Source organism: Anolis sagrei, chromosome X, assembly GCF_037176765.1.
Source record: "Anolis sagrei isolate rAnoSag1 chromosome X, rAnoSag1.mat, whole genome shotgun sequence".
NCBI classification, from domain to species: domain Eukaryota; kingdom Metazoa; phylum Chordata; class Lepidosauria; order Squamata; family Dactyloidae; genus Anolis; species Anolis sagrei.
The window spans coordinates 72,742,405-72,760,029 of NC_090034.1; the positions used below are offsets into that span (position 1 = coordinate 72,742,405).

A 17,625-nucleotide genomic window follows, 5' to 3' on the forward strand; every position below is an offset into this window, starting at 1 on the left:
TAAGCCCGAAAAAACAGATTAAAACACAGTGCAATAAAGTAAAATAAAAAACCAAAATCAAAATATCAGACATATAATAAACAATATACAGTATTTAAACCAATTTTTAGTCCTGCTTCCAGCCTGGTTTCAAGACAAAAACTGCTTTGATTGAGGAAGTATTGATCCTATTGGTTCCCAACACTTGTTGATCACTTTTACCATGATATTCTTTTTGACTTTATTTTAGATACGTAAAAATAACAGAAGGCATAGTTTTCAGTATAGACATGAGGATTACATTCAAATCCCTATTCAGAAGTAACTTAAGTGTAATGAACATAAACCTAAATAGGAATATAAACATAACACTGGCACATTTCAGTTACCATATTTCATCGCATAATAGTTGCACCCCAGTTTTTGGGGTGGTAAAATATATATTTTTGTGTGCTTTGCATAATAGTCACAGAGTCATTTAGAGCTAACTCCTTCCTTCTTTCTCCAAGGCAAGGCACTTTTAAAAACCTGAAATTGAGGTCTCTGGAACTTGGATCTTCCGTCCTTTCAAGAGCTTCATTTCAGATTTTGTAAACTGCCTTTCCTTCTGAGAAAAAGGGGAGGGGAATTTTACCTCCTCCTTTCTCAGAAGCAAAGTAGTTTAAAATAAAAATAAACTGGAATGTTTGTTTGAGGCACTATGATCCCTACTCCTCCCTCATTTTATTTAAAACAGTGTTTCTCAACCTTCCTAATGCCGCGACCCCTTAATACAGTTCCTCATGTTGTGGTGACCCCCCAACCATAAAATTATTTTTGTCGTTACTTCATAACTGTAATTTTCATACTGTCATGAATTGTAATGTAAATATCTTATATGCAGGATGTATTTTCATTCACTGGACAAAATCTGGCACATATACCCAATAAGGCACCCAAATTTGAATACTGGTGGGATTGGAGGGGTTGATTTTGTCATTTGGGAGTTGTAGTTGCTGGGATTTATAGGTCACCTACAATCAAAGAGCATTCTGAACTCCACCAATGATGGAATTGAACCAGTCTTAGCACACACAACTCCCATGACCAAGAGAAAATACTGAAAGAGTTTGGTGGGCATTGACCTTGAGTTTTGGAATTGTAGTTCACCTACATCCAGAGAGCACTGTGGACTCAAACAAATCTGAATCAAAACTGAATCAAAACTTGGCACAAATACTCAGTATGCCCAGATGTGAACACTGGTGGAATCAACAGACCTTGGGAGTTGTAACGGCTGGGATTTATAGGTCACCTAAAATCAAAGAGCACTCTGAACCCAGCCCACAATGGATTTGCACCAAACTTAGCACACTACCTACATGGCCAACATTGAATACTGGTTTTTGAATTCTGGGAGTTGTAGTTCACCAACAATAAAAAGGAAGAGAAGGAGAGGCAGAGAGATCTTTAGCCTTCTCTGCTAAAGGGGTTCCAAAGCCATCAGAAATTTGTGTTTTCTGATGGTCTTTGCTGACCCCTCTGAAACCCTGACCCCCAGGTTATTTATTTATTTATCATGTCAGGAGCAACCAGACAGTTGTATTACATTTTTAACAAAACAAACAGACCTTCTTACAGCGACATCGGAGGCACTCCAAATGGTCAGATTCTGGTCAAAGGAAATTGAGTAGAATGCCATTTTTTAAAATTTTGTTGGTTTTTTAAAATGCATTATAACTGTATTCTCCATTTGCTTCTGACACGATAAATAAATAGCTCTATGGGTGAGTGTAATGCGGCCTCTTCCCTGCAGAGGGCGCTCGCCATGTAGGTTATTTTACTGAAGCGACTCCTGGCTTCCTGGAGGTTCCTCGGAACCTTTTTTTCCCCTTCCGTTTCTATCCGGATGAGAATAAAGAGAACACCGGAAGTCACGGATCGTGAGTGAAGCGATCCAACATTGAACCCATTGTGAGGGCGGAAGTCCAGGCGTTGTTGAGCCTTGCCTGGCGCGGTCCGATGCTGAAGAAGGTCCGTGTTGCAGCTGCTTGGGAGGTGAGTTGCTTATGCCTTTGCTGGAGAATTGTGCCAGTTTGGCGGCCACGTTAACTGCCACACTCACATGCTATGGATTTCTCAGAGTTTTGGTGCCACAACGAACTACCAATCAGGACGTGTGGCAATCACAACGGTGTCAAACTGCTATAAATCTGCAGTGTGGACTGTCTCTGAAATGCACCACTTCTGGTTTTCTTTTTGATGCAGTCAGTTTATAATAATGTTTATTAATAATGTTTATTTATGTGTTTATTTCAAATATTTGCCCTTTTTTTTACCCCCTAAGGGGGACTCAGGGTGGCTTACAGCTGGAAACAATTCAACGCGCCACATATACACCAATAAACAACAGTTACATAATAACTTAGATTTCAAACCATTTAAAATAGTACAAATAGAATTAGTTGGTGTATCAAGTCCGCGTTCTACGATCAACAACTTAATCATAGTCCTTTTTCCATAGCATTATCGTCATTTCTATTGTCAGCTGCTAACCGAATGCCTGGTCCCATAGCCATGTCTTCAACTTTTTTCTAAATGAAAGGAGGGAAGCCATTGACCTGATTTCGCTGGGGAGTGAGTTCCACAGGCAAGGGGCCACCTCCGAGAAGGCCCTGTCCCTTGTACCCACCAAGCGCGTTTGTGACTAAGGTGGGATCAAGAGCAGGGCCTCCCCAGAAGATCATAAGTTTTGAGGTGGGACGTAAGGGGAAATACGTTCAGACAAGTAAGCTGGACCAGAACCATATAATTTGTGATATGGTAGCCCCCGGTGGCGCAGTGGGTTAAAGCGCTGAGCTGTTGAGCTTGATGACCGAAAGGTCGCAGGTTCGATCCCGGGGAGCGGCGTGAGCTTCCGCTGTCAGCCCTAGCTTCTGCCAACCTAGCAGTTCGAAAACATGCAAATGTGAGTAGATCAATAGGTACCACTCCGGTGGGAAGGTAACAGTGCTCCATGAAGTCATGCTGGTCACATGACCTCCGAGGTGTCTATGGACAACGCTGCCTCTTTGGCTTAGAAATGGAGATGAGCACCACAACCCAGAGTCAGACATGACTGGACTTAATGTCGGGACAACCTTACCTTTTAGGTAAAAGTAAAGATTTCCCCCTGACATTAAGTCCAGTCGTGTTTGGTTCTGGGGGTTGGTGCTCACCTCCATTTCTAAGCCAAAGAGCCAGCATTGTCCATAGACACCTCTAAGGTCATGTGGCCGGCATGACTGCATGGAGCACCGTTAGCTTCCCGCCGGAGCGGTACCTATTGATCTACTGCCATTTGAATGCTTTCAAACGGCTAGGTTGGCAGCAGCTACAGCTAACAGCAGGAGCTCACCTCACTCCCAGGATTCAAACCACCAACCCTTCTGTCAGCAAATTCAGCAGCTCAGCAGGTTAACCCACTGAGCCACTAGGTACATGATATGGTACAATATATTTAATTAATTAATTAATTAATTAATTACAACATATGTATGCCGCCCTTCCCACCCCAAAGGGGACTCAGAGCGGTTTACAATATATATATATATATGTGTGTGTGTGTGTGTGTGTGTGTGTGTATACATGCAATGTATTATATTATTAGCATTATATATTATATACTACCATATTGTACTATACCATTATATTGTAATATTATTAGTAATATTACATGTAATATAAATATATAATTATAATATCATATTATTAGTAGTATTATATTGTATTACATTATAATATTATAAATATTATATGTATATACAATATATTATATTATATTATATTATATTATATTATATTATATTATATTGTTAGCATAGCACAGGAGACAAGGTGGAACTGTCTTCTGGCCCAGAGAAGCAGTTGGTGCTGGGGGGATGGGTCCCCAACTGATGACATATGCAGGAGATGAGATGAAACTGTCCCCTGGCCCCCTCTCTCTTCACTCTGGCCCAGAGCAGCAGTTGGTGCTAGGGGGAGGGGTCCCCAACTGATGACATATGCAGGAGACAAGAGGGAACTGTCCCCTGGCCCCCTCTCTCTTCAATCTCTTTTATATATAATATAATACTAATAGTATAACATGCTGGTAGTGTATTATATATATTGTGGTATAATGATATAGTACAATATAATAATATAAAATATGATAATTGTATATTATGTATTAAATATATTACTAGTTATATTGCAGTATAGGTAAAGGCAGAGGTTTTCCTCTGTCGTTAAGTCTAGTCATGTCTGACTCTGAGGGCTGATGCTCATCTCCATTTCTAAGCCGAAGAGCCAGAGTTGTCCATAGACGCCTCCAAGGTCATGTGGCCAGCATGACTGCGTGGAGTGTGTTATTATTTTTGCTGTAGATGTGGATTTGTTTTCAGGATCTCGCAGCTGGATCCCAAACACAGTAATGTGTGAACATTTGATAGTATACTTTTTGCGTCTCGTTTCTAGGAAAAAGGTTGGCGTCATGGCAGTAAGCCAGAAGCAGCCCGCATTAGCCTTTGGTCAGGCAGTCATCGGACCTCCCGGCTCTGGGAAAACGACCTACTGCTTCGGCATGCAGGAATTCCTTTCTGCAATTGGGCGCAAGATTGCAGTGGTGAATCTGGATCCTGCCAATGATGGGATGCCTTACCCGTGTGCTGTAGACATCTCAGAACTGATCACCTTGACTGATGTTATGGAGAACCTCAACCTGGGACCCAACGGGGGCTTGATTTATTGCATGGAGTACTTGGAAGCTAATTTGGACTGGCTGCAGGAGAAACTGGCCCAGTTTAAGGGCCATTACTTCTTGTTTGACTGCCCAGGACAAGTGGAGCTCTGCACCCACCACAGTTCCTTGAGAAACATTTTTGCACAACTTGCGAAGTGGAACTTCAGGGTACGTTTGACAGAGAGTACAAATAGTGACCTGACAAGTGTTGTCAGTTTGCAAGTCACATCAACCCCAAGAAAGCAAAGCCAGTGAGGGAGGATCATATGTATTGCAGGCCAGCAACATCTGGAGGCCCTCACATTGCCTTCTCTGAGCATTAAGAATTGAAACCATATCATATAGTAAGGCTTTGCTTAAGAATGCGTTTCCAGTGAGAAAATTCTGTGGGGTCAAGCTGATGCTGCAAGCAGTAGTATCTCACAGAGCTTCTGTGTGCCATTACAGCAGCGTTTCTCAACCTAGGGGTCGGGACCCCTGGGGGGGTCGTGAGGGGGCATCAGAGGGCTCACCAAAGACCATCAGAAAACACAGTATTTTCTGTATTGTTGAAGGCTTTCATGGCCGGAATCACTGGGTTGTTGTAGGTTTTTTTTGCCTATATGGCCATGGTCTAGAGGCATTCTCTCCTGACGTTTCGCCTGTATCTATGGCAAGCATCCTTAGAGGTAGTGAGGTCTGTTGGAACTAGGAAAATGGGTTTATATATCTGTGGAATATATAAACCCATATATATATAAATATATATGGGTTTATATATCTGTGGAATAGGGTGGGACAAAAGACTCTTGTCTGCTGGAGCTAGGTGTGAATGTTTCAACTGACCACCTTGATTAGAAGACAAGAGTCCTTTGTTCCACCCTGGTCATTCCACAGATATATAAACCCTTTTTCCTAGTTCCAACAGACCTCACTACCTCTGAGGATGCTTGCCATAGATGCAGGCGAAACGTCAGGAGAGAATGCCTCTAGACCATGGCCATATAGCCCGAAAAAACCTACAACAACCCACAGTATTTTCTGTTGGTCATGGGGGTTCTGTGTGCCCAATTCTATTGTCAGTGGAGTTCAGAATACTCTTTGATTGTAGGTGAACTATAAATCCCAGTAACTACAACTCCCAAAGGTCAAGGTCTATTTTCCCCAAACTTCACTAGTGTTCACATTTGGGCATATTGAGTATTCGTGCCAAGTTTGGTCCAGATCTATCATTGTTTGAATCCATGGTGATCTCTGGATGTAGGTGAACTACAACTCCAAAGCTCAAGGTCAATGCCCACCAAATCCTTCCAGTATTTTCTGTTGGTCACGGGAGTTCTGTGTGCCAAGTTTGGTTCCATTCCATCATTGGTGGAGTTCAGGATGCTCTTTGATTGTTGGTGAACTATAAATCCCAGCAATTACAACTTCCAAATGACAAAATCAATTGCCCCCCCCCCCCCAACCCCACCAGTATTGAGATTTGGGTGTATCGGGTATTTGTGCCCAATTTGGTCCAGTGAGTGAAAATACACCCTGCATATCAGATATTTACATTACGATTCATAACAATAGCAAAATGACAGTTATGAAGTAGCAATGAAAGTAATTTTATAGTTGGGGGTCATCACAACACGAGGACCTATATTAAGGGGTCATGGCATTCGGAAGGTTGAGAACCACTGCATTACAGCATTTTGAATGAAACATCACGTTCTGAGTATGTGGCTCAGGCAATTTAAGTTGTGCCGTAAGCTTGAGCCTCATCTTCATGGATTAGATTGGTTAGAAGACCCACTATAAGAGGTTGTTTAATTATAATTCACGGGCCATTTGCTGACATTATTATCAATATCAATATCAGATCATACAAGGACAGTTTTTCATAGCAATTCATTAAGTTTTATGTTTCAGACAGTCTGTCAAGATTGCTGAGTGTTCAGAAATGAAGAACAGCACTAAGAAGTGATTAAGTCACCATAGCTACCCTTTTTGAGGCATCTCCAGATGGGACTGCTTTACTAAAATGTGCACTCCCCTTTTCATATATGGTTGGCCCTCTACATTTGTGGATTTGTTTGATATGTTCTTTCTAGGAATCTCTAGGTCCTGTAGCACAATTCTATGTTCAGTTTCTACCAGAAGTTGATCATAGAGTCATGCTAGAGGACATAATTCTCTCAGGGTGCTTCCAGACAGCACTAAATTCCAGGTTTTAAACAGGGACAAAAAAAATCCCAGGACTTCAGAAGAAGTCCACATACAGACCTGTTGGTCCCAGGATTTCTGCCTCCATTGTCCAGACTTTATGCTTTGTTGCAAGATGTAGAGCAGTGGTTCTCAACCTGGGGTCCTCAGATGTTTTTGGCCTACAACTCCCAGAAATCCCAGCTAGTTTACCAGCTGTTAGGATTTCTGGGAGTTGTAGGCCAAAAACATCTGGGGACCCCAGGTTGAGAACCACTGATGTAGAGAGATGTGGAGGCTCCCAAGATGGCCGCCGCAAGACTTTAACTGGAAACTTTGGCTTTAAAAAAAACCCTTAACATGCAGATATGCGGAGAATCACTGCAGTAAATAACTGCAAAAATTTCATTATTTGTCCTGACCAGAAAAACTGTGCCCTCTACACATTTCATGAAGCATCTGCCACACAAACAAAGTTTATAAGGTAGGACCACTTCTGCGCAAGTCAGCACACACTTTTAAGCCAGGAACAGAACTTTGTCATTATTGACACTTTTTAGAGCCTGGCTGCCTGGCAGATTTGGTTGTGTACTTGTGGCATCAAACAACAGGGTGCTGTTCCTGGATTATTCATGGCTGTTGCCAATTTCTCTTCTTGTGAAAAGATGTACAGTGTTGACGAGGAGGCCACAACTTTGTCCTGGCCAGAGAAAATGAAAATGAACATTTCATGAAGTTTTTGGCACATAAAGTTGTTGCCTTCTACTCAGGTGTCACCTTCTTTTTAGGAACTGACTAAACAGGAACAAACATCTAAAATCCAGGAACAAACAAATAAAAAATCCCAAGATTTCCAATTGCAGGGACATACAGACATGTGAAGATCCAGATATTTGGCTCAAAACTGCGATATTCCCAAACCTGGAGATCTTGCATTTTTTCCCTTTTGTAGCGATTGCTTCCGTGTTTACAGGGAACGGCGTCTGGCCACCCTCCTGTTTGCTGCGGAAGCTCCTGGGGTAAAGGTACTGTCTGGACGGGCCCTCCATTAAAACAAGTAGTGGGTTTTTAAAATGTTTTTCCCCCTTTCACATGGTCTTGTGCCCCTAACCTCAGCTAATGCGAATGGCTGACTGTATTTAACACAACGTTTTGGGTCGTTGTGGGCATCAGTGCCCCTGAGCAGAAGAAACAATGCAAGACTCCATGTCCCTGAAGTGTAATTCAGACATCCTTGTTTAATATATATCCTCATCAGTTAAAGAAGCATCAATGTAAAACAAGAGTAGGCAAGAGTGGTTCTCTACATGTTTCAGGCCAACAGCTCGCATCAGCAGTGTTGCAGTCCAAGAAACAACTCCCTCATAAAAACTGGTAGAGGATGTTATCATAACCACTTTGCTATTTTAATACGTTAACCTGTTTAAATGCCCCAAATCATGGAGTCATAGAGCTAACGGAGAATTCAAGGGCTATCCTGTCAAACCCCCCACCCCCTTTTTTTTTATGTCAGGAGCAACTTGAGAAATGGCAAGTCGCTTCTGGTGTGAGAGAATTTGCTGTCTGCAAGGATGTTGCCCAGGGGACGCCCATATGTTTTGATGTTTTGCCATCCTTGTGGGAGGCTTCTCATGTTCCCGCATGGGGAACTGGAGCTGACAGAGGGAGCTCATCCATGCTCAAGCTGGATTTGAACCTCCGACCTGTTGGTCTTCAGTCCTGCCAGCACAGAGGTTTAACCCAGTGGTTCTCAACCTGTGGTCCCCAGATGTTTTTGGCCTACAACTCCCAGAAATCCCAGCCAGTTTACCAGCTGTTAAGATTTCCGGGAGTTGAAGGCCAAAAACATCTGGGGACCCCAGGTTGAGAACCACTGGTTTAATCCATTGCACCATCAGGGGCCATGCAGAAACACAGAATCCAAGCAAATGTTGTGGCAACTCTTTTTTCATTTGACTCTTTTTTTCCTCTTTTGCTCTTTGCAGCTGGCTGCAGTTCATTTGGTGGATTCTCACTATTGCACAGATCCTGGGAAATTCATCTCTGTTCTCTGCACTTCCCTTTCCACCATGCTACACGTAGAGCTGCCCCATGTCAACGTCCTTTCCAAAATGGATCTGATAGAACAATACGGAAAACTGGGTAAGAGCCACTGGCCGTGGGTTCATAAAAGGCTGTGAAGTAGGTAAGTCTAGACTTGTATTAAGTGCCAGTAGAGCCAGAGTAGTAGTGGTTTGAGCGTTGCACTATGACTTTGAAGTCCAGAGGTCAATTTGCTGCTTGGCCATGGAAACCTACTATTTATTATTTATTTATTTATTTACTTCGCTTGTATACCACTCTTCTCAGCCCTTAGGCGACTCAGAGCGGTTAACAACAAATTCCAATATACACAGTAGAAAATCATTAACATATAAAAGCAAGTGAGTAAACATCAATACATCAATACATCAATTTAACAATCCATCACGTCTCATTAATAAAATCAGAATCCAGTCTCCATATCCATTTTCCGTGTTCCAATAATCAATTCAATTGCACTGCCTAGTTGAATGCCTGTTCGAACAGCCAGGTCTTCACTCTCCTCCGGAATGCCAATAGGGAGGGGGCCGATCTAATGTCCGTAGGAAGGGCGTTCCACAGCCGAGAGGCCATCACTGAGAAGGCCCTGTCTCTCTTCCCCGCCAGGCGTGCTTGTGAAGCTGGCGGGATCGAGAGCAGGGCCTCCCCAGACGATCTTAGTGTCCTAACTAGCTGGCCTTACTGTCCCTACTAGTTGGCCTTGGGTGAGTCACAAACTTTAATCCCCAGAAAAACCCACAAAAAAACCACATTTGGGTTGCCATAATTACTTGAAGACAAACAACTACAACAGCAAAGAGATGTGGAGGTTCTGATCTGTTCCCTGAAGATGTCTAGCCAAATGCTAGATCCCTTTATTTCCAGTCAAACAGGATCTTGGATTTAAGTCAGGGGTCCTCAAACTAAGGCCTGGGGGGCGGATACGGCCCTCCAAGGTCATTTATCCGGCCCTCGCTCAGGGTCAACCTGAGTCTGAAACTACTTGAAAGCACACAACAACAACAACAATCCTATTTCATCAACCAAAAGCAGGCACACATTTCCCATTGAAATACTCATAACTTTATATTTGTTAAAATTGTTCTTCATTTTAATTATTGTATTGTTTTTAGTTTTATTTTTTTGCACTACAGATATGTGCAGTGTGCATAGGAATTCATTCATATATTTTTCAAATTATAATCCGGCCCTCCAACAGTGTGAGGGATTGTGACCTGGCCCTCTGTTTAAAAAGTTTGAGGACCCCTGATTTAAATAAAACAGAGGTAAGTACATTCTCTGCAGCTAGAGTTTGTAAAAAGTCCTTTTGTGGATACAGTTCTGAGAATTTCCCAGCCAGAATGGGGACATTTGTCTTACCTGTGTCTTACTTGTATCATTGGTGATATAATAATAATATTTTTTTTTTTGTCGTGTCAGGAGCAACTGCTCCTGTTGTGAGAGAATTGGCCGTCTGCAAGGACATTGCCCAGGGGACGCCTGGATGATTTTTGATGTTTTATCATCCTTGTGGGAGGCTTGTGGGAGGCTTCTCTCATGTCTCCATATGAGGAGCTGGAGCTAATAGAGGGAGCTCATCCGCCTCTCCCCGGATTCGAACCTGCGACCTGTCGGTCTTCAGTCCTGCTGGCACAGTGCTTTAACCCACTGCGCCACCAGGGGCTCCAATAATAATAATAATAATAATAATAATAATAATAATGATCTTTATTTATACCCCACTACCATCCCCCCAAAGGGGACTCGGGGCGGCTAACAAAATTACAGTCCACAAAATAAAATACAAGAAGCAAAAATGCCATCAAAATAAATACATGAAATAACGAAATAAAATAAACAGTTTCAAAATAACATGATAGAGAAATAGAACACAGTGGTTGGGCCAAATGTACTAGGAATAAAATTGATAAAACCCTGGATGAGATATGTAGAATGTGTTTCTAAGGGAGGAACACAAAAGGACTGGAACAGTAGAGTTAGGCCTACTTGATGTGAACTTTTGTCTTGAAATTTCCTCAACATTTTCTTTCACTTTTGTTTCAGCTTTCAATCTAGATTACTACACCGAGGTTCTCGATCTGTCTTACCTCGTGGATCACTTGGCCTCAGATCCTTTTTTCAAGAAATACCGTCGCTTGAATGAGAAACTTGTGGGAGTGATTGAGGACTACAGCTTGGTTTCCTTTGTTCCTCTCAATGTCCAGGTACTGACACCCAGTTTGCAGGAAACAAATGGTTATGGTTTGGTAATAGACACCCACAAGATGCTTGAGATACAGCGTAGTCGGAACTTTAGAATTTTTCAAGTAGCCATGTAAGAACAGCCGTGCTGACCAGGGAATTCTTGAAGATTCATTATTATTTTCCCTAAATGACATGAAGCAGAAATATTGTATAACGCCTTGGCTAATTGGAACTTGCACCTGGTTGAAGTTTATTAAGTATCATTAAGTATCAAATCTATTAAATATCATAGGAGCTTTTGCACAATTAAAGCTTGTGTGCAAGTTGTTCTCATACCTTGAGAAGTCAGACTTGGCCACGGCAGTCCACACTCTGGTTACATTCCGAATAGACTACTGCAATATGCTCTACATGGGATTGCCTTTGAAGACTGTTCGGAAGCTTCAGGTAGTCAGGTAGCCAGGTTGCTTACCAGAGCAGCATACAGGGAGCATACAACTCCCTTGTTGCATCACCTCCACTGGCTGACAATTTGCTACCAAGCACAATCCAAAGTGCTGGCTTTAGCCTATAAAGCCCTAAATCCATGATGGTGAACTTATGACACGGATGTCAGCACTGACACACATGGCTATTTTTGATGACACGCGGACACATGTAGCCACATACAGAGAAATACACCTTATAAGAGCCAATCTAATTCCATCCTTAAATTTAAAAGGCTCAACAAATTTAACATATGCATGTTTGAGCATTGTGCACTCCATAATGCAGCATGGATTATACATTTTTCTTATTTAAACTATAAATATTGCAAAATTATGGTTTTTTTCTTGACGTGACACTCCACCCAAGTTATGCTCAGGTTTTTGGCAAATTTTGACACACCAAGCTCAAAAGATTGCCCATCACTGCCCTAAATGGTTGTTGCTCAGCTTACCTAAGGTAAAAGTAAAGGGTAAAGGTTTTCCCCTGACATTAAGTCCAGTCGAGTCCGACTCTGGGGATTGGTGCTCATCTCCATTTCTAAGCCGAAGAGCCAGCTTTGTCCATAGACACCTGCAAGGTCATGTGGCCGGCATGACTGCACGGAGCGCCATTACCTACCTGCCAGAGTGGTACCTATTGATCTACTCACTATTGATCTACTCACATACTGAACTGGTAGGTTGGCATAAGCTGGGGCTAACAGCAGGAGCTCATGCCACTCCCCAGATTCAAACCTGCAATCTTTTGGCCTGCAAGTTCAGCATCTCAGTGCTTTAACCCACTGTGCCACCAGGAGCTCCAGCTTACCTATCTGAACACATCTCCCCCTATGAACCACCTCAGAGGTCAGGATCAGAGGCCTTGCTCTCGGTCCCACCTCCCTCACAGGCGTGACTGGTGGGGATGAGAGACAGGGCTTCCTCAGTGGTGGCTCCTTGGCTATGGAACGCCCTCCCCAATGCAGTCAGATCAGCACCCTCCCTCCTGGCCTTCAGGACTAAGCCTTTGGGCATTAAGCAATACAAGGAATGATCAGAGTTCTGTGCAATCGATATTTGATATTTGGAACGGCTTTGGGCCAAAATTTTTGTATTATGTGACTTTAATGTTTGTTCCTCTTGCCAGGATAAGGAGAGCATGAGGCGTGTGATGCAGGCAGTGGACAAAGCCAATGGCTACTCTTTCGGAGACATGGAGCACAGAAACCTTGAAACACTGATGTCTGCCGCAGTAGGAGCTGATTTCCACTTCCCATCGTATCCTTTCCACGGTTCTTCCACACATCCTCTTTCATCTATAGAACCTAGCTCATACATATCTCAGAAATGCAAAATATTAAAAATCTGTGTTTTCAATATCATGTTCCAATTTTTAAAAAGCCAGCACATGGACAATGAGAACCGATCATTCAGTTGTGAATTAAATCATCTTCAGGTAATTACTGTGCATGAAGATCTGTTTCAGTTGTTAAAACGTATTAAGCCTATGGCAATTAAAATGGGTTCTCATATATTGTAACATGGAATAGATGAAGATTTAGCTTAGCAGATGTTGTTGAACTGCAGCTCCCAACATTCTTCATCATAGCTATGCTGGCTCAGGTTAATGGAAGTTCCAGTTCAAGAATATCTGGAGTAGACCCATTGCAATTGGCTAGACTGAAATCCTTAAATTTCCTCATTTTTGTTGGGCTTATTTATTTATTTATTTATTTGGGGCTTTTATATCCCGTCCTTTCTCAACCTCCGCAGAGGGACTCAGGGCGGCTAACAAAGTGGCACCCCATGTGGCGCCCACATCAAAACATAAATATACAATTAACAGCAATGTAATAATAACAATATAAAACAGTATAAACAGTATAAAACCGTATAAACACTATAAAAACAGACAACAAATAGTCAGTGGTCACCGATTTAAATCATTATCCAAGGACAGTCCATCAGTTCTAAATAAGTCAACACGTCAGTAGGTCAACCTATTCTCCAAAGTCCTGATCCCATAGCCAGGATTTTACTTGTTTCTGGAAGGTCAAGAGGGATGCAGCAGATCTAATTTCACTCGGGAGTGAGTTCCATAGCTGGAGGGCCACCACAGAAAAGGCCCTGTCCCTTGTCCCCGCCAGACGCGATTGTGACAATGGGGGGACAATGAGCAGGGTCTCCTTAGATGATCTTAGTGCCCTAGGTGGATCGTAGCGGGAGATACGTTTGTAGCGGGAGATACGTTATTCTAGAGCAGGCACGGGCAAATTTCAGTCCTCCAAGTGTTTTGGCTTAAGCAGCTGAGGGGGAAAAGTAAGGGGCCTGAGACTGTTAGGAATTGTGGGAGTTGAAGTCCAAAACACCTGCAGGTCCCAGGTTTACCCATTCCTGATCTAGACGAATTACTTCTCCCCTTTTGTTCCTCCGTAGCTTCAGTTCCTTTTTGGTATCGCTCCCCTTTAAATCGGTGACCACTGACTATTTGTTGTCTGTTTTTATAGTGTTTATATGGTTTTATACTGTTTATACTGTTTTATATTGTTATTATTACATTGCTGTTAATTGTATGTTTATGTTTTGATGTGGGCGCCACATGGGGTGCCACTTTGTTAGCCGTCCTGAGTCCTTCTGCGAAGGTTGAGAAAGGACGGGATATAAAAGCCCTAAATAAATAAACAAACAAACCCAACAACAATGAAGAAATTTAAGGATTTCAGTCTAGCCAATTTCAATGGGTCTACTCCAGATATTCTTGAACTGGAACTTCTGTTAACCTGAGCCAGCATAGCTATGGTGAAGAATGTTGGGAGCTGCAGTTCAACAACATCTGCTAGGGGACATCCTTGGTACAGCCTAAACATGGCTAAATCTTCATCTATCCCATGTTACAATATATGAGAACCTACTTTAATTGCCATAGGATTAATACGTTTTAACAACAAAAACAGATCTTCATGCACAGTAATTACCTGAAGATGATTTAATTCACAAATGAATGATCGGCTCTCATTGTCCATGCGCTGGCTTTTTAAAAATTGGAACATGATATTGAAAACACAGATTTTTAATATTTTGTATTTCTAATATATGTATGATGGAATGTCCTCATATTAATTGTGCTGTCAGCTAACCCTTGGCTAGAGATAAAGAAGGATGGGACAGCAAACTTCCATCGTCCACTTTGAGCATCAGTACCTATTTGTTGCTCCCTTCTCCCCCCGTTTATAGGGAGCGGTTGACTCCCATGTTCAAGGAGCTCCACTGGCTGCCGTTTATTTTCTGGTCCCAATTCAAGGTGCAGGTTATCACCTACAAAGCCCTAAACGGTTTGGGACCCTCCTACCTTTGTGACCGTATCTCTCTCCACGTACCAACCCTTAGATCTTCGGGGGAGGCCCTCCTTTCACCCCTACCAATCTCACAAGCTCGTCTTGTGGGCACAAGGGAGAGAGCCTTCTCCTCTGTAGCTCCCCGACTTTGGAACTCATTACCGGGAGAGATCAGGAAAGCCCCTACACTAGAAACGTTCAAAAAGAACCTTAAAACCCGGCTCTTCCGCTGCACCTTTGCGAGTAGGTGCACAATGACACCATTGCACCCCCCAACACTCTTCCCACTGGAATACACGCCCTCCAAATGGGAAGTTTAGCTTCACAACTCTGTGTGTTTTTACAAGTTCCTTGCAAATAACTTGCTCCTATTTTTATCTCATTAGAGCAGGGGTCTTCAAACTTTTTAAACAGAGGTCCAAGTCACAGTCCCTCAAACTGTTGGAGGGCCGGATTATAATTTGATAAAACCATGAATGAATTGCTATGCACACTGCACATATCTTATTTGTAGTGCAAAAAAACACTTAAAAACAATGCAATAATTAAAATTAAGAACAATTTTAACAAATATAAAATTATTAATATTTTAATGGGAAGTGTGGGCCTGCTTTCGGCTGATGAGATAGGATTGTTGTTGTGTGCTTTCAAGTCGTTTCAGACGTAGGTTGACCCTGAGTGAGGGCTGGGTAAATTACCTTGGAGGGCCATATCTGGCCCCCGAGCCTTAGTTTGAGGACCCCTGCTCTAGAGCTTTATACACAATGGCCTTCAATCTGAGGCTTCTCTCACCAAAGCTCCTCACACCAGGCCTACTCACACTGAGGCCTACCTCACACTGAGACCTTTCTTCCACTGAGGCCCTCATACACTGAGGGCTCTCTCAGTCTGAGGCTTTTCTCTCACTGAGACAAGCTAGGATTGTTGTTGTTGTGTCATTTCAGATGTAGGTTGACCCTGAGTGAGGGCCAGGTAAATTACCTTGGAGGGCCGTATCCGCCCCCCGGGCCTTAGTTTGAGGACCCCTGCATTAGAGTCTTTTAAACATTTTATCCTGTACATGTGGCCTGCCCATTGTTATTGTGATTGTGCTTATTGGAATGTTATTTTATGACTGTGTTTATGTGTGTGTGTGTGTGTGTGTATTCCCTTTATGTAATTTTGAGGATGTTGTTTGTTGTTTATGCTCTGGGTTTATTTTGCTGTAATATGTTGTCCGGGCTTGGCCCCATGTAAGCCACTCTGAGTCCCCATTGGAGAGATGGTGGCGGGGTATAAATAAAGATTATTATTATTATTATTATTATTATTAACTCCCAAATAATCAGCACCTTGGCGGTCCAGGAGAAGTATGTGCAGCCAGATGAGAAAACGGTGGAACAAGAAGTCATGGACATGTGACAGGCCTGCAGTAACGGCAGAAGGAAGGAAGTTCATCACATTGGGGCGTCACGCTGAAAACTTTGTATTTGTGCTGAACCTGAGCAAGTCATTTGTACCAAAACAGACTGTCACAATGCAGGTCCTACCTTTCAGCTCCCATAGCTGAGAGAAAGATGAGCCCACGGCTTTTCCTGCAGAAGATGATAGACCTGATTTGTGCCTGGCTAAAGAAAAATGGGTGGTGTCATGTGGATCAGAAGTCAGAAGAACTAGTGTGTTGTCACACTCGAGCTCAAATCTTCACAAAAATGGAAATAATAAGTACTGTTTTGAAAGACATTTCCATTAGAGGAAAACTGTTTGACATCTCTGCCTTTCTGTCATTGGGATTCTCCATTCTAGTCTACCCTCACTCTCTGTAAGACTGTAACATCTCGGAGTTGAAATCAAGCTCACAACAACAATATGGAGACAAATGATTTATTATCTTCTTTCCTCAGTCCCTGAAAGACAGTTCTAAAGTTTCCTGCTCAAATACCCTTTAATATAACAGCCCAACTCCCATCTGCCCTCTAGTGGTCAAACACTGTGCCCACAGTCTGTTAACTGCAATTTGTATTTCCCCTCACAAAACAGATGTCTTATTTACATTACCTTCACTGTACCCAGCCTCCTTTTCCTCCACCTCTCTTCTCTATGACAGAGAACCAAAGCAGCCAGTTCCAGGCTGATAAGGTGATCCCGACAACACAACAGCTATGGATGATGGGAGTGGAAATCTCATGCATAAGAAAGTTGCAAGTTTGAGGAGACTGCTTTATCCTGCTACCTGTCACAGGAGACCATCATTTCTTCTACAACTTGTTCCTCTTCAACGTTTTCAAATTTGAAGATGAAAATCAGTGATGCCAGTCTCTTTTCAAAAACAGATGTCCTCAAAACCACCCTTGCGAGGGCTTTGGACTGAGTCTTTTCAAAGTTGTCTTCTAATGAGACTGCTGAATAAATGTATTCCAAACATACGCATGTCTCTCTCTGTGGCGTAATGCAAACATTGGGTCCACCTCGGGTATTCCAGCATCTTCTATAAGGCCCCTTCTATACTGCCATATAAAATCAAGATTATTTCATTTGAACTGGATTTTTGGCAGTGTAGACTCATATAATCCAGTTCAAAGCAGATAATGTGGATTGCATGCTTTCAGACTGCTAGGTTGGCAGGAGCTAGGGCTGACAGTAGGGAGCTCACCCTGACTCGCAGCTTCGAACTGCCAACCTTCCAGTCAGC

General features: G+C 42.6%; 1 protein-coding gene across 1 annotated transcript; it reads left to right on the plus strand.

Annotated features, from left to right (window-relative positions):
- Positions 1-1,938: 1,938 nt before the first annotated feature.
- GPN2 (GPN-loop GTPase 2) lies at positions 1,939-17,359 on the plus strand. Its single transcript, XM_060784517.2, has 6 exons — positions 1,939-2,016; positions 4,456-4,888; positions 8,872-9,028; positions 11,012-11,172; positions 12,767-12,897; positions 16,283-17,359. The coding sequence occupies exons 2-6, from the start codon at positions 4,472-4,474 to the stop codon at positions 16,353-16,355; spliced, it is 939 nt and encodes a 312-aa protein (XP_060640500.2). The 5' UTR covers positions 1,939-2,016; positions 4,456-4,471; the 3' UTR covers positions 16,356-17,359.
- Positions 17,360-17,625: the final 266 nt, after the last annotated feature.

Coding starts and splice junctions, on each gene's coding strand:
- GPN2 (XM_060784517.2), top strand. CDS start 4,472: ATGGCAGTAAGCCAGAAGCAGCCCGCATTAGCCTTTGGTCAGGCAGTC. Junction 9,029..11,011: donor AGAACAATACGGAAAACTGG/GTAAGAGCCACT, acceptor CTTTTGTTTCAG/CTTTCAATCTAGATTACTAC. Junction 12,898..16,282: donor GCTGATTTCCACTTCCCATC/GTATCCTTTCCA, acceptor CCAAATAATCAG/CACCTTGGCGGTCCAGGAGA.